Raw genomic sequence first — 24674 nt, forward strand, 5'->3', positions numbered from 1 at the left:
ACAGGCACGCACCACCATGCCCAGCTAATTTTTTGTATTTTTTTTTAGTAGAGACGGGGTTTCACCATGTTGACCAGGATGGTCTCGATCTCTTGACCTCGTGATCCGCCCACCTCGGCCTCCCAAAGTGCTGGGATTACAGGCTTGAGCCACCGCGCCCGGCCAGTTCTATAGTTAACATCATACTTAATGGTAAGAAGCTAGAAGCCTTTCCACTAAGATCAGGAATAAAGCAAGGATGTCTCCTCTCACCACTACTTTTTGACTTCATACTATAAGTCCTAGCTAATGCAATAGGACAAGAAAAGGAAATAAAATGTATACAGGTTGGGAAGAAATAAAAACCATCTTTGTTTGCAGGTGACATGAAAAAAAAAAAAAAAAAAAAAAAAAAAAAAAATTCCTGGACCTAATAAATGATTATAGAAAGATGACAGGATACACGTTTATTATATAAAAGTTAACTGCTTTCCTATACAACAGCAATGAACAAGTAGAATTTGAAATTTAAAACAATGCTATCTACATTAACATTCCCATACATGAAATAAGTTAGGTATAAATCTAACAAAATATATGTAACATCTATATAAAGGAAAACTACAAAACTCTGAGAAAGAAATAAAATTTAAAAAAACCAAACAAACAGATATTTAATGTTCATGGATAGGAAGACTCAACACTGTCAAAATGTCATTTCTTCCCAAATTCACCTATGTATTCAATTTAATACCAACCAAAACCCCAGCAAGTTCTGGATACTAACAAACTGATTCTAAAGATTACAAAGGCTGGGCTTGGTGGCTCATGCCTGTAATCCCAGCACTTTAGGAGGCAGAGGCAGATGGATCATTTGAAATAATCAGAAGTTCAAGACCAGCATGGCCAACATGGTGAGAAAAATCTAGAGGGTACAAGATCAACACACAAAAATCAGGTGTTTCTTAACACCAGCAACAAACAATCCAAAATGTAAATTAAGGAAACAATTCCATTTACATCAGCATCTAAAAACTACAGTACTTGGTAATAAATCTAATCAAGGAGGTGAAACACATACTGAAAACTACAAAACACTTTCGAAAGACCTAAAGACATAAACGAATGGAGAGACATCCTGCGTGTTCATGAAGATGAAGACTTAACATTGTTATCAGTACTACCCAAAGTGACCTGTAGATTCAACAAAATCCCTCTCAAAATTTCAAGAAAGTTTTCTAAAGAAATGAAAAAACTGATCCTTAAATTCATATGGAATTGCAAAGGGCCTCAGCCAAAGCAATCTTGAAAAGGAATTAAGTTGGAGGACTAACACTGCCCAATGTCCTACAAAGATATAGTAGAGATGTGTGGCACTGTCAGAAAGACAGACAAATAGAACAATAGGGTAGAATAGAGAACACAGCAATAAACCCTCACATCCATGGTAAATTGATTTCTGACAAAAGTGCCAAGACCATTCCATGAAGAACAACCTTTTTAATAAATGGTGCTGAGAAAATTTAATACCCACATGCAAAAGAATGATGTTAGTGAGACCCTCATCAAACACCATATATAAAAACAAACTCAAAACAATCAACAATCTTTTTTCTCTCCCCTTTTTTCTTTTTCTTTCACAAAGACACAGAACAACAATCTAAACTTAAGCGCTAACTCTATAAAACTCTTAGACAAAACCAGGAAAATCTTCATGATATTGAATTTGACAACAATTTCATTGATATGGCAACAAAAGCACAGGTAGCAACACAAAAAATAGACCACACTACATCGTAATTTAAAATTTTTGGATGTGAAAGGACAATGTCAAGAAAGTAAAAGACAACCTACAGAATGGGAGAAAATTTTGCAATTGATACATCTGGTAAGGAATTAATATCCAGAAAACATAAAGCAGAATAACAAGAAATTCTCCAATCACTTGAAAATTAAACTTCCTACTGCTCAATAACAAGAAGTTCTCCAATCACTTGAAAATTAAACTCCCTACTGCTATAATTCAACAACAACAACAACAAAACAACTCAATTAAAAAGTGGGCAAAGGCCTTAAACGAACATTTCCTCAAGGAAGACATACAATAGCCAATAAGCACATGAAAAGGTGTTCAACATCACTAGTCATCAGGGAAATGCAAATCAAAACCGCAATGAGATACTACTTCATACTCATTAGGTTAACTATAATTTAAAAAGGGAAAGCCGGGCGAGGTGGCTCATGCTTGTAATCCCAGCACTTTGGGAGGCCAAAGCGGATCACCTGAGGCTGGGAGTTCGAGACCTGACCAAAATGATGAAAGCCTGTCTACTAAAAATACAAAAATGCAGCCGCGCATGGTGGTACATGCCTGTAATCACAGCTACTTGGGAGGCTGAGGCAGGAGAATCACTGGAACGGGGGAGGTGGAGGTTGCAGTGAGCCAAGATCATGCCATTGCACTCCAGCCTGGGCAACAAGAACAATACTCCATCTCAAAAAAAAAAAAAAAAAAAAAAAAAAAAAAAAAAAAAACCCGGAAAAAAACAGTGTTAACTAGGATGTGGAAAAATTGAAATCCTAGTGTTTCGCTGGTGGATGTAAGCTAGTGCAGTTGCCATGAAAAACACTGTGGCAGTTCCTCAAAACACTAAACAGAATTACCATATGACCCTGCAATTTCACTCTTACACATATATCCAAACAAACTGAAAGCAAGGACTCAAACAGGTATTTGTATACCAATGTTCACAGCAGCATTATACTCAAAAGTCAAAAGACAGAAACATCCAAGTGTTCACTGAAGGATGAGGGGATAAATAAAATGTGGTATACATAACAGATATTATTCAGCCATAAGAAAGAATGAAATGTTGATATACGCTACAACATGAATAGACCTTGAACACATCATGCTTAATAAAATAAGGCAAACACAGAAGGCCAAATATTGTATGATTCCACTTATATTAGGTTATCCAGAGTAGGCGAGTTCATAAAGACAGGAAGCGGAAGGTAGTTACCACGAGTTGAAATGTGGGAAGGAATTGAGGTTTGTTGTTTAATGGGTAAAGTTTCAGTTTTACCAGATAAAGAGTCCTGAAGACTGGCTGCACAACGTAAATGTACTTAACATTATTGGGCTGTACACTTAAAAATAATTAAGATAATAGCCAGGCACAGTGGCTCACGTCTGTAATCTCAGCACTTTGGGAAGCCAACGCGGGCAGATCACTTGAGGCCAGGAGTTTGAGATCAGCCTGGCCAAGATGGTGAAACTCCGTCTCTACCAAAAATACAAAAATTAACTGGGTGGTAATGTGGTAATGTGTGCCTATAATCCCAGCCACTCGGGAGGCTGCGGCAGGAGAATCGCTTGAACCCAGGAGGCAGAAGATGCAGATCGTCTGAGATGAGATCGTGCCATTGCACTACAGCCTGGGTGACAGAATGAGACTCCATCTCAAAAAAAAAAAAAAGTAAATTTTATGTTATATGTATTTTGCAAGTTAAAATTTAAATTAAAAATCTATGTAACATGTGGCTGGGCATGGTTGCTCACACCTGTAATCCCAGTACTTTGGGAGGTCAAGGTAGGCGGATCACGAGGTCAGGAGTTCAAGGCCAGCCTGGCCAACATGGTGAAACCCTGTCTCTACTAAAGATACAAAAAATTAGCCAGGTGTGGTGGCACATCCCTTAATCCCAGCTACTTGGGAGGCTGAGGCAGGACAATTGCTTTAGCCTGGGAGGCAGAAGTTGCAGTGAGCCACGATCGCACCACTACACTCCAGGCTGGGCGACAGGGCAAGACGCTGTCTCAAACAAATAAATAAACAAACAAACACATATTTAACATGTACAAAATAGATATACAAAGAATAAAGCAAAAAAGCAAGCATTATTTTAATCAATACTGGACAAGGTCTAAGTGAGAACAAATTAACCTACATGCAAAATTCAAGTCATACTTTATACAACTATAATAACATTACTAAAAAAGGGCGTAATGAATGGGTAAGAGTCAGAAATGACTGCCACGTTTTAGGTACAGGAGAAATGGGGTACTACTAACAAACAAAAACCTGAAACAATGAAAAATATGTTTGAGCAAGGTAAAAGATCCTCTTGCTTTTTCGTTTAATGACTGGACATTGGGCTAAAGAACTTTCCAAATGACTAATCTAAATGCAAGTCATTAAATATTTAAATGCAAGAAAATGTATACAATTGTATGAAAGATACAAACATATAGAATACATTATCAATAGTGATTTTTATGCTTTTTCTATATTTTTAGAAAGTCAACAGTAATTGTTTATTTGAAAAGAATTGATATCATACAAACACAAAACACTCCTTATTCCTTTTTTCATAGGAAATCTAAGGAAAATGCATAACTTACGCTGCTAAGATCTGGAACAAAATTGTTCAAATTTTCCATTTCTTTCTCAATTCTCCAAGTATCACAGGAAAATGGTAACATACCATCTGTGTGCCTTCTACTGCCTCCAGTACCTACAGAGTTATCTGAAAAATAAAGAAAAATCTTAAGAGAGCCACATCAAATCTGAATGATCTAACATAACTGCTTCTTGCTAGTCAAATTATTTTATGTAAACCTAATACTTAGCATTCCTATGACAAATTTAGCCATTTTCACAAAGAGAAAATAAGCAACAGTAACAGGCAATAATATACATGATAAACTGCTACCATACAGAAAGAATTCATATTTAATTATTGATATCATCATTCATGATATTCAATCCAAGAAATACATACTGCAGTATTTCTAGTAACACTAATTTACCCAGCTATTATTAAAAGCTCTTTTGAAAAGTTTTAGACTGTCAAAAGACCTGATGGACTAGAAAGGTTAATATATGTTAAATTATACCAGAGAAATGATTTTTTGTTTTAAAAAAAGGTCAAGTCAAAACTAGAACTTAACAACAAAAGAATCATATTTCTATACTTACTAGTCCCAGGCAGACAAATAATTTGGCCTTCCTGAGAATCTCTGTAAGTTGTTTCAGAAGAGTGTGAGCCACAAGAAATCAGAGAGCTGTTATTTTCTGATTGAAACTTGCAGTTTAAGCTACTGTTTTCATTTGCCTGTTGAAAGAATATCTTAGCTGTATTACTCTTTTAAATTAAAATGAAATAATTTGAGGGAGAAATATGGATTTACTGAAGGATGCCAGATAATAAATGTAGAAGGAATTAGAAAAATCGCCATTGTCACCAAGAAAGTAACCAATGTTTCTAAGAGGCTTCAGCAAGGATACTGAAACCAGGTAGTGGAGGGTTGTCAGAGAGTAAGATGTTCAATGGGCTCTGATATCTCATCCCACAGATGACTTATTAATAACAAAGGGGTAAAACTACCTTCACAAGGAGACATCTAGCTGACATCACCTTAGCCAAAATTATCAAACACAGTATCACCAATCATGGGAGAGACAAACGTCTCCCAGTGTGAGGCAAAGAGAAGTATACCACACTGCCTATGTTTACTATGAATCCACTCATGAGAAAACTGTTTAATGTATTCTTGCCAAAATATTTAATCTAATCTAGTCAGGAAGGAAAAAAAAAAACAGATTAGGACTGATTGAGAGTTCATGTTTCAGTTTGTGCTTACTGAGCTGGTACAGCATTGAAAACCCCTGCAGTGACCTCCCTGCTATCCTCTCTCCTCCCTCCTTCCTCCCTTTCTTCCTTTTACTTCTTCTACAATAGGCTTATCTATACTTTTTTGATAGAGGTAACCATTTGCCACACCATTTTCTGAAGAGTCTGCTCTCTTCTCATTGATTTGTGAAGAAAAAAAAAAAACAGATTATGGTTATTTTTCCCTCCTGACTAGATTACGGTACACTCTACAAAACAAAGGGCCTAGATTTTACAAAATAAATCACCTCATGAAAGAACTACTCCAAATTAAAAGGGAATAGAGACAGGACAACCAAAGGCAAGATTAATCTTTGATTAAACTGTAGATGACAAAACAGTAAGAATAAAGGACATTCTGGGGACAACTGGGTACATGTGAATACGGACTGCATTGCAATTTAAATTATTATATCAAAGTTAGATAACAGAATTATGATTATGTAGGAAAATGTCCTTATGTACAAAAGATAAATGCTGAAGTAGTCAAGTGAAATGTCATACTCTCTGAGATCTACTTTCAAATGATTCAGAGAACAAAGTATTTATGGAGAGAAAAGGAAAATGCAAAAGTGGCAAACTTTAGCAATTGGTTAACTGCAGGAAGAGGGTGTAGACGTCCATTGTGTTACTCCTTTAATTTTCTGTAGGTGAGGGAAAGATAGCAAGAGGGAAGAAAGGGTAGGCATTCCTCATCAATTCATACATGGGAAACACAGTCTAAAGAAAACCAAAAGCTTACATTTCATGTGAACATCCAATAAGACCAATAGTAATTTTCTAATGTTAAATCTCTGAAAAATCATCAAGACTGGAACATACCTGACTAAGATCACTTGTAGGTAATTTAAAACCTTTTTCTAGAGGTTCTGGTCCTTCTAGGTCTTCATACATCATTCCTGGAATTGCCAGTTGCTCAAAATAAGCCTCCAAATGATCATCATAAAACATTTCATCATCAATATCATCATCTATTGATAAATTAAGAAAAAAAACAGAATATGCCTTAGTGACTAAGCAATAATTTGTAATTAAAAAGGCTAAGACATAAATGAGTCTAAGATTTTTTTTTATTTGACATGAGATAACTTGTAACTTCAGTCAACTATAAATCATTATGAAAATTTTAATACAAGGTAAATATTTAACCTCTATGAGAAGACAGGACAGAAACAGATCTTGGCATGTTATCGAAAGTTAGGATACAATAAATGTGGCATCACAGATCAATGAGAAGAGAGCAGATTCTTCAGAAAATGGTGTGGCAAATGGTTACCTCTATCAAAAAAGTATAGATAAGACTGTCGCAGGAGAAGTAAAAGGAAGAAAGCAAGGAAGGAGGGAGGACAGAGGGAAGGAGGGAGGCCACTGCAGGGGTTTTCAATGCTGTAGCACCCAGCTCAGTAAGCACAAACTAAAACATGAACTCTCATTCAGTCGTTGTCTTCTAAGTTGGCAATGCCATTTTAAAGTTCAATTTTGCAATCAACATTAAGAGTCTCAACAACATTCATCACCTTTGACCTAGCAATCTTTTCTCCAAGAATCTAGCATACTAAAGCAATCAAAGATTGGATACATTCAGGTCAATACCACAATTCAAAAATCCAAAAGAGTGAAAACTCCTTTGGCAGCAAAACCTGCCCTCCATGGATGTGATGCACACTCAGCTCATCAGACTGCCCTTCAAAGCCATGCATGACATGGCCCCAGTCTACTTTTTTGGGCTTATTTACCAATGTGGCCTCCTATAGGTCCTGTAAACTTGCCATGCAAAACCCCTGGCTGATCCCCAAACAAAACCCACTTGCCTCACAGCTGTGCCTTTGCTGACACTGTTCCTGCTTCCTGACATGTCCTCCTCCCATATCTAAGGCCTGGCACAGGTTCCATCCTTTTTCTAGAATGCTTCAGTACCTGCCTCAACCAGAATTAATTCCTCACTCCCTACAATCCCAGGCACATTTGGGGTCCTGTTGGGTTTATGCAACCCGATCTGACATTTGGTTCTGCACCTCCTCTCCCCACCTAAGATGTCGAAGAGCAGAGGCCAAATATTTCATGGTTCCAGCCGGGCACAGTGGCTCATGCTTAGCACTTTGGGAGGCTGAGGTGGACAGATCACTTTAAGTCAGGAGTTCTAGGCCAGCCTGGCCAAATAGTGAAACCCCGTCTCTACCAAAAATACAATTAGCCAGATGTGGTAGTGCATGCCTATAATCCCAGCTACTGAGGAGGCTGAGGCAGGATAATCACTTGAACCCAGTAGCAGAGGTTTCGGTGAGCCAAAATTGTGCCACTGCACTCCAGCCCAGGTGACAGAGTGAGACCCCATCTCAACCAAAAAAAAAATAAATAAATTTCATGGTCCCCCCAATTTCTAAACACAGTGCTGTATACTGAATGGTACCTCCAGGTGCCATTTGTACCCTAACAATGTTAAACTGAGGGATGAGTATATCAGGACAGATATACAGAAATAAATTCTTGAATTCCATCACTTAATTCCATTTGAGTGCTGGCAGGTAGGAAGAAAAGGGAAGGACCAAAGAAAGCCCTAAAAATTTGGCATCATAACCACTGCAACAAAGAAGAATAAAGTGGAGTGGCAAGGTGAAGACCAGGGAAATGCAGGTTACTCTGTCATACCAGAAGAATCTTCCAAGCTTGTCGGTAGCATAAGTTTCTCATTTTCTAATAAGCTAGTGTGGCTTAAGTCACTGTTTAGAGTCTTGTCTTCAAAATGTTTTCCAGCATCAAGCACAATAATCTATAAGAAACAAAATGGCAAGTAAGAGAAGCACACACTCACTCAGGGCTCTGAAGAGTACAGTACAGGGCCACAAAAAGGGCCAAGTATGTTCTCAAACTCCAGTATGTTTAGTATCTATAAATCACAGCTTAGGCAATGAAGGGCTAGTAATTGTACATGTATTAATAACATTCCTTCCCCCCATGCCACCTCCTTCACCTGACCTACCAACGGGACATCCTTAAAACTTATGGCTTCTCTCAAACTGTGTGCACATGCTTAGAGTGGCTCATAATATATTAAGTACACAAATATATAACTGAACTTGAGCAACACAAGGCTTACAAAAAAGAGCAAACCTGGATCCAGCAGCCTGTAACTAAGGAACTCTTTGCACCATTACATTGGAATAATCAATTTCTCTGCTCCTCAACCAGGAAAGAACATGTAACCCTAAAGAGCATGCAGCCATTTACTAAGGATACTCAAGGTCCAGAATGAAAACGTAACATTTCCCAAGTGTGATTATATTTCATTATATATTACATATATATAAATAACACCAGCATAGCAAGTACATTGCAAAATGCACACTAATTTTTAAGACAGAAACATGGTCTCTCAATCCAATTTTACATTTAGAGAGGACAGTGCTGAGCTATTCTCAAAAATATCTAACCACTGGGGCACCAAAGACCACTATAATCCACTGTTATTTAAAATAGATGATCACTTAGAATATGGCAAATGTTAACAGTTGTGCAATACAAGCTCTGTGCTTTGAAAAGTCTTTATAATAGAGAACTGGGAAAAAATCTATATGGGAAAGAACAGTATGTAAAATGTCCCTGTCTTTTTGGTCATGTTGGCTACTGAGAATGCCATGTACTCTGCCATGCCTGGTCCCTGGAAAATGTCTCCATTCTGATAAAGTGGCATAGTTTCACAGATGAGACGAGACCTACACGTAGTAGCAGCTCCCTTCTCTCTGTTTTCTAACACATTTATTTTCCCCTATTCTCATTTCTTCCTCTTTTTAATCAAGCAACTCAAGTTTCTATACTTTTGTTGCTTTCCAGTTTTACTGTCCCTTATATTATTAATTTCAAAAATTAATTGAATTAATTTCAACTTCACTACATCTGAACTTCCTCTAAAAAGCATCTCTCACACTTGAAACTTACTAGGGGTCACATACAGAGTGAGTACATAGGGGAGGGTCAACAAATATTTTGTGAGATGGCCAGATAATAAATACTTCACGCTTTATGGGCTGTACAATCTCAGTCACAACTTCTCAACTTCATTGTTGTAGCACAAATAACAGCCATAAACAAAATATACACACAAATGGGCATGACTGTATTTCAATAAAACTTTGCAAAAACAGGCAGCAGACTGGATGTAGGCCTTAAGCTATGGTTTGCCAATCGCTGGCACAGGGAAGTAACTTTTACTTTAGACGCTTTTGCAATCATTCTATAAAAACAATCTTTACAACTCTCATAAAAGTAAAATAAACAAAAAGTATATCTCTTTTTTATAAGTTTTAGCAATATTTAGTTTATATTTTATAAATAAGTCTCATAAATTCATGACTGCACGCCTGAAATCCAGGTTTGGTGGTAATGTTGGGCATAAACTATCTTCTCAGCATCTTTCCTTTGAAGAGCCCATCCTTTATACTTCACATGGTTCAGTGGGGTTGTCACTTGCATTCCTCTATCTGTGCATGTATACACACTCATATACAAGCACACACACAGAAGTAGACATTAGATCCAGGTTCATCCCAACCCACCCCTTTGCACAGTGGTTTGCACAGTGATTTGCATATGAGCCAAGTGAACTCATTAGACCTGTCTTTTTTTCACTTCTTTTCTGATCACAAGTGTTAAGAGTATAGGGTTGTGTTGCCAACAAATGAAGACAGCTTGCCTATCATTTAACAAATTATTAAGTGACAACTAAGGACTGAGAACCATTCCATCATTCCAGACACTCAGGCACTCAGGATACAATGAAACACACACACACACACATACATACACACACACACACACACACACACACACACACACCCTTACCCTCATGAAGCTAACACTCTACATGAAGCCAGTAGAGTAAAGCAGAGTAAATAGATGGACTCAGCTCTGACAATATCACCAAGCCCAAGAATACAGTACCATGCATCAGCACTATTCCTGAACCTTCTAATTACTTGAGAAACTCCCATTTTTACTGAAGCTGGATAAGTTAGAGTTATACTATAAAAAAGTAGATGACATCTAACTAATATTAACACTTATATACGTGAAATATAAACTTTTACTCCCCTATAACACTCCAGAAAATAACATATAAAAGATTACCTTGGGTTCCTTATTATTCATCCATGACTGTAGATGAAAATCAATAGGTGAGTCTGTATAAGAAAACAAAAACAAACTGAGAGACCAGGTTATTTGACCAACTAAATACCCAACAATACCTAAAAATAGCAAGAAATATCTTTCTCTTGAAATAGAATAGAGGCACTTTTAAATGATGTATACGAATCCATCATAGGTCAGTTAAATTTTTTAAATGTTAGGGTGGGGACTCATAAAAAAATTATACCAAAGAACTTGAATATGTGTTTAATCAAGACTTTATAGCTAACTTTTGCTTTGTAGGAGATGTGGAGAGAGAAAAAGAAATGGCACCTTGAGTAAATAAAGGGACAAACCTAAATAGTGGGACAAACTACAGTGTGACTGACCTAGAGTATTTCAACAAGGCACTGACACAGGAGACGCAACACAGGCACTGCAGCATAACAAAACCTCTCTCAGACCCCCATACACGCAAATCACTATAAACAGCTGTACCAGATGATAAAAGTTTGTTAGCTATGTTAATAGCACTGTGGTTATGTAAGAAAATGTCCACACTTTTGAAGATGCATATTGAAATATGCACAAATGGCATCTGAAATTTTAAAATATCAGAAAAATAGTAGTAAAAAGGAGAGATGATGCAAGTATGACAAAATCTTATACCAGTGGGATAGGTACATGTGAAGTTTTTTTAAATTGATACATACAATTCATGTATCAATTCACTCTTTTAAAGCATACAATTCAGCAGATTTTAGTATGCTCACAAGGTTGTACAGCCATCACCACTATTTTCATTATTCCAAAGTGAAACACTATACCTATTAGCAATCACTCCCTATTCCCACTACCTTCCAGCCTCTGACAATCAATAATTTGTCATTTGCGATTCTGTATCTATAGATTTCCCTATGGATAAACAGAACCATACATTTTGTGGCCTTCTGTGTCTTTCTTCTTTCACTTGGCATAATGTTTTCAAGGCCCACCTGTATTAAAGCACGTATCAGTTCCTTTTTGTGGATGAGTAATACTCCACTCATATGGCCATACTACATTTTCTTTGTCCATTCATCAGTTGATTAATATTTGAGTTGTTTCTACTTTTTGGCTGTTGTCAGGCGCAGTGGCTCACGCCTATAATCCCAGCACTTTGGGAGGCTGAGGCAGGTGGATCACTTGAGGTCAGGAGTTCAAGACCAGCCTAGCCAAAATGGCTAAACCTCATCTCTACTAAATATACAAAAATTGGCTGGGTGTAGTGGTCCATGCCTGTAATCGGAAGCAGGAGAATCATTTGATCTCAGGAGACGGAGGTTGCACTGACCTGAGATCACGCCACACACTCCAGCCTGGGAGACAAAGCAAGACTCTGTCTCAAAAAAAAAAAAAAAAAAAGTTTTTGCGTAGACATACGGTTTCCTTTCTCTTGGGTATATACCTAGGGGTGCAAATGCTGAGTCACATGGCAACACAATGTTTAATGTTTTGAGGAACTGTCAAACTGCTTTCCAAAGTGGATGTACCACTTCACATTTCTACCAATAATATATGAGGGTTTCAGTCCCTCCATATCCTCACCAAAATGTTATTTTCAATTTTTTTAATTATAGTTAGCCAAGTGAGTGTAAAACAGTATCTCACTATGGGTTTGTATTTTTTTGTTGTTGTTTCTTTTTTCTGTTTTTTGAGAGACAGTCTTGCTCCATAACCCAGGCTAGAACGCAGTGCACGATCTTGGCTCACTGCAACCTCCACCTCCTGGGTTCAAGCAATTCTCTAGCCTCAGCCTCCTGAGTAGCTGGGACTACAGGTGCCCACCACCACACTTGGCTAATTTTTGTATTTTTGCAGAGGTGGGGTTTCACCATGTTGGCCAGGCTGGTCTCGAACTCCAGACCAGTCTCAAACTCCAGACCTCAAATGATCCACTCACCTTGGCTTCCCAAAGTGCTGGGATTACAGGCATGAGCCATCGCACCGGACTCACTGTGGTTTTGAATTACATTTCCTGGATGTCTAATGATATTGAGTATATCTTCATGTGTTTACTGGCCATTTGCACAACCTCTATAGAGAAATGTCTACTCAAGTCCTTTGCCCATTTGTCTTTTTAATGTTGAGTTGTAAGAGTTCTTTATATATTTTGAATACTAGTCCCTTTCTACATGTATGATTTGCACATATTTTTTCCCACTTTTTTTTGGTTACTCTTTTCCCTTTCTTGATAGTGTCTTTTGAAGCATAAAAGTTTTCAATTCTGAAGTCCAATTCATCTATTTTTTTCTTTTATTGCTTGTTTGAGTGACAATATCACTGTCTTCTTTCATACATGTAACATTTTTCATCAAGGGAAACATAAACATCCCTTAAAATTTTTCTAACATATAATGTGTACTCATTCGTCAATCTTACAATGTATAATCAGGCAAGGCCTTTTGACTACTCAACTACAGTTTGGAGTTACAAAATACCACTGATAAATTTCCAGTTTTGGTTTCTTTGTTGAAAGAAAATGAATGTAGAGTACTTAAGACAAATCAACAGCAGAAGCCTATAATTTTTTTAAACAACTTTCCCCATATTTTTATTTTTGTAGTTTCTTCTCCACATCTAATTTCAGAGCAATTTTTCTTTTTGAGACAGAGTCTCACATTGTCACCCAGGTGGAGTACACTGGCACGATCCTGGCTCACTGCAACTTCTGCCTCTCGGGTTCAAGTGATTCTCCTGTCTCAGTCTCCCAAGTAGCTGGGATTACAGGCAGCCGCTACCATGCCTGGTTAATTTTTGTATTTTTAGGAGAGACAGACAGGGTTTGGCCAGGTTGGTCTTTGAATTTCTGATCTCAGGTGATCCTCCTGCCTCGTCCTCCCAAAGTGCTGGGTTTACAGGCATGAGGCACTGCACCTGGCTCAAGAGCAATTTTTCAAAGGACTTACCCTTGAGTATTTCCAATGCATTCAACCTCATTTTCTTAGAAACTATTATTTATTTTACAACTTAAAATTCACCTGTTCTATAAAAATAAGCTTAGGAACAAAATTGACTCTTGATACGAATATAAATTAATTTGTGGGAGAAAAGTGGAAGATGCACTAAAAGTAGTCTTGTCTTGAATGTAAACTATGCTGTGATCATCTGACAGCATGGTTTCCAAAGCAAAAATAATTTCGGCTTAAATCAGTTAACAAGGTTAAGAGGAGACCTTTCCCTATAAAAGTACTGTAAATATGACATTAATAGGTACAATGCAAACCAAAGCATTTTCAGTTTACCGTGTGATAATACAAGATGAATACATCCAAACCAGGAGTGACGATGCATGCATCAAATCCCAGCTACACAAGAAGCTGAGGTGAAAGAACTGCTTGAGCCCAGGAGTTTATGACCAGTCTGGGCAACATAGCTAGAACCCATCTAAAAATTAAGAGGGGAAAAAAAAAAGGCCAGGCACAGTGGCTCATGCCCATCATCCCAGCATTCTGGCAGGCCAAGGCAGAGCAGATGACCTGAGCCCAGGAGTTCAAGCCCACCTTGGGCAACATGGCAAAACCCCATCTCTACTAAAAACACAAAAAAGTGGCCGGGTGCTGTGGCTCACGCCTATAATCCCAGCACTTTGGGAGGCCGAGGTGCGTGGATCACCTGAGGTCAGGAGTTCAAGACCAGCCTGGCCATCACGGTAAAACCCCACCTTTAAAAAAAAAAAAAAAAAAAAAAAGTGGTGGTGTGTGCCTGTAGACCCAGCTGCTCAGGAGGCTGAGATGGGAAGATAGGTTGAACAGCCCAGGAAGTTGAGGCTGCAGTGAGTTGTGATCACACCACTGGACTCCAGCCTTGGCAACAGGAGTAGACCCTGCCTCAAAAAAACAAAACAAATCAAAATCCAAAATGAGGAAATGAAAAAGGAAGTTACAACATATGCATTAAGAAATAATTTCAAATAGTTCAGTACCTTGTGCTTGTTCCAATGGTGATGCCCTGTCGAAGAAATCTTGGCCCTGCAAGGATTCTGTAGCTCCACCTGGCTCCTCTTCTGGTCCTACTGTCTCCATTTGGAAAGCTGACTGTTTCCTGAAAGCATTTGACAAATGTTGACTTTCCACATAGCTCTTTTTCCTAGAGATAGAACTTTTTTATTAGGAAATAGAAAAATGTTAAAATGTTACCTTGGTTAAATCTATAAAATATCTATTGACCAGTTATTTGAGTATTTCACCTCTCAAAAAGAAAAAATGGAAGCAATAAAAAATAATCTGAGTCTAGACAGAAACTACAACTGCTAACACTACATGGTATTCTGGGGACTGAATCAACCTTTTGGGTCCAGTGATACACAGTATACCAAAAATCAAAGAGAATGTCATACTGCTACTCTTCCTCTCAAGCAATAAAAAGTGTTTTTTCTTCTTTCCAAAATAAGTATCCTTGAAACGACCAGTCTACAGGACTCAGCTTTCTGAAATCTATACAGACTTAAAGGATACTGGCATATTTGCCAAAATAGCCAAATCTCTGAATTAGTAAAGGTTTCGATTGTTTTTATCTTTATCCCTAGTCTTAGTCCTTGTCCTTATCTTTCTATCTACCTCTGCTGTTTTCTGTGTGGATTTAAGTATTCTTCTTACAGGCAATTTCCCTCCTACCCTACTGCAAAAGCTCTTGGGTATAGAGCATATCACCACAGAAAGAGGAGAGGTGGGAATGGAACTTCAGGAAAAAGCCTCTAAATGCAACAAATTCATTACATGACAAACTGATACAGCCAGGCTCAAATTTGGCCAGGATGAATTTTTATTTATTTATTTTTTGAGATGGAGTCTCACTCTGTCACCAGGCTGGAGTGCAGTGACAAGATCTCAGCTCACTGCAAACTCCACCTCCTGAGTTCAAGCGATTCTCCTGCCTCAGCCTCCTGAGTAGCTAGGATTATAGGCGTGCGCCACGATACCCAGCTAATTTTTGTATTTTCAGTAGAGATGGGGTTTCACCATCTTGGCCAGGCTGGTCTTGAACTCCTAACCTCATGATCCACATGCCTCAGCCTCCCTAAGTGCTAGGATGGATTTTTTTAGAAAGTTCTTCTGTATTTCTCAAATCCTAATCTTTCATGCCTGAGGCAACTCTCCAACCCTAACTACAATTTATTTTCCAGTTTCTCCATCTCTTTACTGAGGCTGGAGTACATAAAAAGCCACTAGCTTAAGCCAAGGAAAAATTTCACCAAGTATACAAAAGGAAAGACATAGGTAGAAAGACTATACATAGTTAAAAAGTTAAGGGATAGCAACGACAGAAAGGAAAGAGGTAGGGGAGCAAGGTGGTGATAGGGAATAAGTAAGTCAGGATGGTTAGGTCAATTTCCATATTTTAAAGCCTTCCCTAAGAAAAGTACATAGTATGATCACAAGAACTTTAGAATACAGGGACAGTTGAGAGCAGGGCACTCTACATTCACCACCATCCCTCTAAAAAAGCTACCTCCTCAAAACTACAGCTATCCATATTTTTATTAGCTCACAAAAACTTTGCAAACTAAGTCCCAAGTTTCAAGTTAGAGGCAAGAGCAACTTCCAACAGTCCAATAAAATGACAGTAAGGAAATCTATAAAAGTGAAGAAATCTGGGTAAGAACTACCAGTCCTAACCCACGCTTACCCCAGATTCTGGAATCTGAAAAGCAGATGGGGTGTGCAAGGGGAAAGAAAGCCACAATCCAAGAACAGAAGGGCCCGGAAGCAGAAAAAGAAACAAATCTGTCAGCAAGAACCACGAAAATGTTCCATGACTACAGTCAGAAAGAGGGCAGGAGAGAGTCGGGGAGGGCAGGAGACGGGGAGACTGAAAGCCTAGCAGGCAGCCTAACAGGAGTACACCCTTCTTCCTCACCCCAAAGACAACAGCCACACACAAACAGTGAACACCTGGCAAGGGGGAGGTAAGGGCTTGCCTGCAGACAAGGTACAGAAAATGCCTGTGGAGAATGAAGCAACGGCAATAACAGCGGCCCAGAACAAAGTGTCAAACATCTAGCACAAAATTTAAGACTCCAACCTGCGCACTCTAAAGTAAACTCGGCCAGGAACGACGTCCCTCTTGTGTGGAAGCCAAAGAGAAATGAAAGCAACATACACAAGGGTATGTAGCTAAGGGTGCCTACACTAGGCAGCCTAGAAGACAGCCACAAATCAGACACAAGAAAAAAAGGAGCAGCTCGAGAGACAAAAATAAAAATGAGCAAACTATACAAACAGCCCTGGAGAAAAGGAACAGTTTACAGAACTTTCAAAATTTCTAACTAAAATCTTCAGAAATATCCATGTAGCTGTTACAGTCAACTCTCAGTATACATGGGGGACTGGTTTCAGAACCCCCACATCTACCAAAATATGCAATATTCAAGTCCCACAGTCAGCACTGACTACACTCGGGTTTCATATCCACAAATATTGAATTTTCTATCCACGTTTGGTTGAAAAAAATCTGCTTATAAGTGGGCCCACACTGTTCAAACTCAGGTTGTTCAAGGGTCAAGTGTACATCCACAAAAAAGGCCCATTAAAAAAAAAGTCAAAAAAAGAGTTATTATTATTTAAATGATGACTACCAAATGATTTAATGAGTGCGGAAAAAACTTATCTAGAACAATGTCTTTTTGCACTAACCAGAAAAAAAAGGAAAAAAATAAAACAACCGAGACAGGCCGGGCACGGTGGCTCATGCCTGTAATCCCAGCACTTTGGGAGGCCGAGGCAGGCAGGTCGCGAAGTCAAGAGGTCGAGACCATCCTGGCCAACATGGTGAAACCCCGTCTCTACTAAAAATACAAAAAAATTAGCTGGGTGTGGTGGAGTGCACCCGTAGTCCCAGCTACTCGGGAGGTTGAGGCAGGAGAATTGCTTGAACCCAGGAGGCGGAGGTTGCAGTGAGCCAAGATCCTGCCATTGTACTCCAGCCTGGGCAAAAAGAGCAAAACTCCATAAAAAAAAAAAAAAAAAAAAAAAGTCCACCCTGAGAACTGCAGACCTCTCAGCACATGACAACTCCATTCTAGCCTCTGCACTAAGAGATGGCCAAACACTAGCATGGCTTCTAGAAGCACAACGTCCTAGGATGACCCCAGCACCCCCATTACAATGCCTGCCAGACCTCAATGGTGCAGGAGAATTTACTATTTGTTTTGACCAACATCACCTAATGATAGACCCCTGGGATCTCCCTTCGAGCATTTACTAAAAATGGCTTACAAATATGAATCCCGCCTCTATCCCTTTGAGATGTATATGTATCTCATTCAGTTCAGGAGTGTCTTTCTCAAGGACCTGAAAGCCGACCTTCTGAAATGTTCATAAGGAAGTTTAGACTCCTCCAGTCTCTGTGGAAAGACAGAATCCTAACTTCTATGATTGACAGCTGGCCTAATGACATGAGGTTGACAAATCTTTTGTGATTTTTCGCTGGAGTCCCTTCTATCGCAGGTGTTCCCTTTGCTTGTTTCCTCCCTCCCCCCTGCCTCCTTTCCTTCCCATTATCTTTCTCCCGTTTTAACCACTTGTAAATTCTCACCTACCCATAGTGTTGCTATTTTTTTTTTTTTTTTTTTNAAAAAAAAAAAAAAAAAAAAAAGAGCATCAAGATTACATCAGACTTCACATACAATGTTGCAATATCTTCAAAATTGTGTGAAAATTTATTTTCATCCTAAAATTCTGTACTCAGCTTAAGTATTAATTCCAAGATCAGAATAAAGACATTTTGAAACACAAATTACCTCCTCCCCAAGAAGGGGTCAAAGAAGCCATCCCTCACCAAGAGACTGAGGCCATGCCTTTCCAGGCTGCCGACTCTTCAGTACAGTGTCCAAGGAAGCCCTCGTACTCAGACCAACAACCCAGAGCTTCAGACTGTTCAAGAGTCAAGGGCTAGCTCTAAGCACTTACCTCCCCCCAGGAACTGAGTCTAATACTCCATCTCACCAGGCCTCGTATCTTCCATCAACAAGGGCCAACAAGAGCAGTTTCCAGAGCTCCTGGCCTCAGCAAAAGTCAAAAGTATGCCCTCAAGATGCCCTCCTATCCCTGACATTTGCGATTTCTTCTGATTCAGCTCCTACAACCAGCCCAGGATGCCTCACTGCTGGCATTCCAAGTCCCTTAAGACTGTACAGCTCTTCTACTCCCCCACAAATAAAACCCTTCTACTATGCCTTCTAAAATTTACAGAGCTGGGTTGACAAGATCTGCCATTCCTGAACCCCTTCTCTGAACATTCCTGTCACCTTACTGCTTTAATGAAAGCCTGAATATCCTGTGAGGACATTGCTACCCCCAAGCTCTGAAAAATGGGGACCCTCATCTCTCCAACAGCCGTGGCATCATCACTTGGTGTGGAGATGGAATACATAGGCCCTCCCTGCCCTCAGTGCCACTTCCAGGTCGCTCTCCCTAGAGCCTCACAGCTTTGAATCACCTACTACCCCTCTGTCTCTAGTACCACAACTATATGATGCTGACCCCACCTGCACCTCCAGCCCATCTGTACCACCACATCGCTCTCCCTCTCCCTGACCATACCCTTTCCTCCTCCTTAACCTAAAGCACATGGTCAATCTTACATCCTCAGCAACCTTGTCCCTCACTGCCTACAACCCTGGTTAAATTCAATTCTCCACCTCCTCTTTACCTGCACTCCTTATAGCTCAATGTGGCTGGAGAAATAACAGTCCCACACTAAATTCATGCCTATAGCCCTCAAGTTGGGCCCTTGATGTTATCCAGAAATCCTAACATTTCAACCCTGTTCTTTCATTTTCCTACGCTCCATGTGGTAATTTTACATCTTTTTCTTTAAACCACCAACTCCTCTTCCTCTACCCTCACTCTGACTTGATGGCTTTCCTTCTACTTCATTAACCCTACTTTCAGCCTCAAGCACTGAAAAGGTAACTTCCACAGATTCTTACCACTACATGCACCCACACAGGCCGTCTTCCCACCTGTTACTGCAGAGGAACTGCCCGCAGTCCTACCCAGCTAAAGCTACTCACCGCACTGCAAGTTGTGGCCCACTCTCTTACTGACACAGACATTACTGTAGCAATTCTCTTCCCTTTCTACATCAGCAAATTTTACCTTTCCAGGAGATTATTTCTATTATCACATAAACATGCAGCAACTTCTCCCACCACAAAGAAAAGTGAAACCTCTCTTCACCCACTACAACCATCAGCTATCACAACCTCGTTTCTCTGCTCCCTTTCGCAGCAAAACTCCACAAGCTTTCTACTGCCTCTAACAGCTAACTCCCGTTCTCTCTGAAACTCACTCCGAGTAGGCTATGGTGCCTTGCCCTTCTTCCACCAAACCACTTATCAGGGTTACCAAGGACCTAATCTATGCTAATTCCAAGAGTCAATTCTCTGCCCTCATTTTATTTCACATAGTTGGGTAACTCTTCTTTCATACATGCTCCTGGCATGGCTTCCAGGAAACAGTTTTCCTCCTGCCTCTGAATCACTAATTCTTAATCTCTCTATTGATTTCTCCTGTCACCAGCTTCTCACTGTGGAGCATCCTGAGGACCAGGCCTGGTGCTCTCTTCCATCTGCCTCACTACCGGACCATCGAGACTCAGTGCTCGTGCTGTGCCCACTCTCGCCTCCTATAGTCTCTTCTCCATGTAAAAGCCAGAGTGGGCCTTTTTTTTGAGACAGGGTTCTCATTCTGTCATCCAGGTTAGAGTGCAGTGGTGCAATTACGGCTCCCTTCAGCCTCAATCTCCTGGGCTCAAGTGATCCTCAGAGTGGGCCTTTTAAAACACAATTCGGATGGAGTCCTCAAGTTTCTTCCCGTATCTCTCAGAGTCAGAGCCAAGGTCCTGCTCACCACCTCCCCAGCCTCCCTGCCACTCTGTGATCACAGGGACTACACTCCTGCCTTAATGTCTTCAGGCTGGCTGCACCCTTGGCCTGATGTCCGCTTCCCCCTGGAGTCCACATAGTTATTAACTCCCTGCCGTCAAGTCTTGACTCGTATCTTTTTTCTTTTTTTTTTTTTTTGAGACGGAGTCTCACTCTGTCGCCCAGGCTGGAATGCAGTGGCATGATATTGGTTCACTACAGCCTCCACTTCCCAGGTTCAAGTAATTATCCTGCCTCAGCCTCCCAAGTAGCTGGGATTACAGGCATGTGCCACTACAGCTAGCTAATTTTTGTGTTTTTGGTAGAGATGGGATTCCACCATGTTGGTCAGGCTGGTCTCAAACTTCTGACCTCAGGTGATCCACCCACCTCAGCCTCCCAGAGTACTGGGATTACAGGCGTGAGCCATTGTGCCCTTGGCTCATATCTTATGTCCACAATGAGACCCACACTGACAACTGCCTTCAGCCTTCCTAATAACCCTCATCATATTTTATTTTTTTCCAGCACTTTTCTCTTCTAATATACTATAAAATTAGCATATTCTAATGTCTTGTTTAACATCTGTTTTAGTCACTGGAATTTCCTAACCACCTGGAGAAGTGGCTGACACAGAGTAGGCATGCAGTAAAAACACACAGTGAAGGACTGAATACACAGGGTTAACAGCTTTTTTTTTTTTTTTTTTTTTTTTTGAGACAGAGTTTCGCTCTTGTTACCCAGGCTGGAGTGCAATGGCGCGATCTCGGCTCACCGCAACCTCTGCCTCCTGGGTTCAAGCAATTCTCCTGCCTTAGCCTCCCGAGTAGCTGGGATTACAGGTGTGCACCACCATGCCCAGCTAATTTTTGTATTTTTAGTAGAGACGGGGTTTCACCATGTTGACCAGGAAGGTCTCGACCTCTTGACCTCGTGATCCACCCGCCTCAGCCTCCCAAAGTGCTGGGATTATAGGCATGAGCTGCCGCGCCCAGCCTGGTTAACATCTTTAATATAAAGAAAGCACCTACATACAAAGGCTATCAAGAGGCAATTTGTAACATAAATCTAAGTAATGAATAGATATTACAGCAGGTTCAATATCATAATATTCAAATACAAATTTAAACACAGAAAACAAGATTGTCTGTAATACCACTAGTATCATTTTGGTTTTATAGACTTACAGACTTTCTTCCATGCATATATACATGTGTATTATGTAAATTATTTTCACCTCTGAAAATCAAAGATTAAAAATAGCACCATCAAATGTTGGGCAGGATTGAGAGAAGTCAGCATTCCCATAATATATCTACTAGGAGAATAAATGGATACAAGTTTTCTAAAGGGCAATGTGTTAATTACAAATTAATGGTCTTTATAACAAAGTATTTTTAACTCAGCAATTTAAATCCTAGAAATCTTAATAATATCTTAGGTGTGAAAAATGTATATATAAATGTACACATAGGGAAGTTCATTACCTTTGTATAGCAAAACTGCAATAATCCAAATGGCCAATACAGACCTGGGTATACAGTCATTAACACTATGACACAGATTTATATTAATTGTAATTGAAAGCTAAACATAATACTGCATCTTAATTTTTTTAATATAATAAACACAATAAGAGTTTAATCTTATTTTGTAAAAAAAAAATTATTTTCATTTTTCTTTTTCTATAGCCTCATATTAGAAGTGAAAAAAGATTTAAAGGCATAAATGCACATAGAAAATAGTCTGAAAGACTACAAATAAAAATGTACTCAATGGCTGTTCTCTAGTTAGTGGGATTACAGGCCTTTGTTGTCTTCCAAATAATTTTCTACATTCTCTATTTTTTTCAATAGCACATACCATTTTTAGAATCCAAAAAAAATATTTTGAAAGACTACAAATGTGATTAAAGTGCATAAAGAAAACTCTTTGCTGGGCGCAGTGGCTCATGCCTGTAACTCTAATCCCAGTACTTTGGGAAGCCAAGGTGGGCAGTTCACTTGAGGTCAGGAGTTTGAGACCAGCCTGGCCAACACGGTGAAACCCCATCTCTACTAAAAATACCAAAAAAATTAGGTGGGCATGGTGGCACATGCCTGTAATTCCAGCTAATCAGGAAGCTGAGGCAGGAGAATCCCTTGAACCAGGGAAATAGAGGTTGCAGTGAGCCGAGATCATGCCATTGCATAATAGCCTGGGAAATGGAGTGAGATTCTGCCTCAGAAAAAAAAAAAAAGAAAACTCTTAAAGACTCTTAGAATTAATCAGAATTAATTACAGACACAATCACATTGTCATTTTCCACAAGACTGCATAAGACCCACTTTTAGCATAGTACAAGCAAATGAAGTTATGAACTTACTCATCATCCTGGAAGCTAAGCTGTACCCTCTCTATTGGTTCAGTGTCACTCTGGTTTCTGGGAGATGACCCAGATGGAACTGAAAATCTCCCTTCTACTAAGTAAGATGCCTGGATATCAGGATATCTACAAAAAAAAAAAAATTGTTTTAATTGTTAAGAATTAAGTTACACATATTTAAATGCCATCATTACATAGGGCTGTGTGACAATAAAACCAACCATCAGGAGTAAAAACAAATAGGGGCTTTGTATTCCACACCACCATCCTCTGCAGAGCATGGAAACCTGTGGCTCAAGCAATAGGGAGTTTATCTGTATTCAACAATACAGTCAAAAATCATAAAGCTATAAGAGCTGAGAGCGTTAATACAATCCCTTCCTCCCAAAGGTCAAGACAATGCTCCTCACTAAATGTTTAGGTTGAGAGAAGACAGGAACATGGCCAATTTAGGCACAGGCAAACTTTATACATTATTCAAGACCCTACATGTAATGGACGTGTATGCTATATACAATCCATTTGAAGACACAAAACGAGGTGTATTTAACGAAACATAAATCTGCTAACAAAATGGACATTTTAAAAGTTAAAAAAAAACGCTGGTTAATATTTTTTTTTTTTTTCTATTTTTTTGAGACAGAGTCTCCTTCTGTTGTCCAGGCTAGAGTGCACTGGCCCAATCTCAGCTCACCACAACCTCCCCCTTCCAAGTTCAAGCAATTCTCCCGTCTCAGCCTCCTGAGTAGCTGAGATTACAGGCATGCGCCATCACACCTGGCTAATATTTTTATTTTTAGTAGTGACAAAATTTCGCCATGTTGGCCAGGCTGGTTTCGAACTCCTGACCTCAAGCGATCTGCCCACCTTGGCCTCCCAAAGTGCTGGGATTACAGGCGTGAGCCACCATGCCCAGCCTGGTCGAGTTTCTAAGAAAGAGAAACTTGACTTCAGGAGCTGAAAGTTACTAGAATGGCAAGAGCCAAGTTGCTTCAGAAACCTAGGAGAGACTGAAGGTTGGAAGAGAGAGATAGCCACACAAGTCCAGTAAAGAATAAATCTGGCTAAAATGAATCAAAAAGTGAGGCTCTGTCATACTTCTAAATAGGCTCAATGACCCAAAACTCTAGTCACAGGTGACTGGATTTGGAACAGATACCTAACTTAAGATGGACCAGAAACTTGTGAGATTTCAAGAGACAGTTCATTAGTCTCCTTGTGTAGCTAGAAATGTAATTCATAGATGTCTTTTGAGAATTTGTGCTGCCATATTCTAGAACATGAACAGAAAAGCAAATAAAATCAGTGTATTGAAAAAGAGAAGAGGCCAGGTATAGTAGCTCACACCTGTAATCCCAACACTTTGAGAAGCTGAGGCGGGAGGATCACTTGAGCCCCAAGAGTTCAAGAACAGCCTAGCTAACACATCAAGACCCTATCTTTACAAAAAAAATTTTTTTAATTAGCCAAAAAAAAAAGGAAAAGAGAGAGAAAAGAGAATGAAAGAGCTATACAGAGAGACATAGAGTGGGATGACAAAAACCTAAGACCTGATAGCTTCCCAAATCCCAATTCCAGTCCCTTCTTGCAGCAAAGCTCTGCATTTCCTGTCCTTGATGCCAA

The 24674-nt window shown here is 39.5% G+C and overlaps 1 protein-coding gene across 1 annotated transcript in view; it reads right to left on the reverse strand.

Annotated features, from left to right (window-relative positions):
* The window catches only part of CEP192 (centrosomal protein 192), a 132316-nt gene that overhangs the window by 99596 nt on the left and 8046 nt on the right, over positions 1 to 24674 (reverse strand). The window contains exons 3-9 of the mRNA XM_037727845.1: positions 23052 to 23177; positions 14744 to 14919; positions 10780 to 10832; positions 8305 to 8425; positions 6478 to 6626; positions 4962 to 5097; positions 4385 to 4509 (exon numbers count right to left, since the gene is read on the reverse strand). Coding sequence (XP_037583773.1) covers positions 4385 to 4509; positions 4962 to 5097; positions 6478 to 6626; positions 8305 to 8425; positions 10780 to 10832; positions 14744 to 14919; positions 23052 to 23177 — 886 coding nt within the window. The remainder of the gene's footprint in view (positions 1 to 4384; positions 4510 to 4961; positions 5098 to 6477; positions 6627 to 8304; positions 8426 to 10779; positions 10833 to 14743; positions 14920 to 23051; positions 23178 to 24674) is intronic.

This window comes from Cebus imitator, unplaced genomic scaffold, assembly GCF_001604975.1.
Source record: "Cebus imitator isolate Cc_AM_T3 unplaced genomic scaffold, Cebus_imitator-1.0 Scaffold242, whole genome shotgun sequence".
In the NCBI taxonomy this organism is placed as follows: domain Eukaryota; kingdom Metazoa; phylum Chordata; class Mammalia; order Primates; family Cebidae; genus Cebus; species Cebus imitator.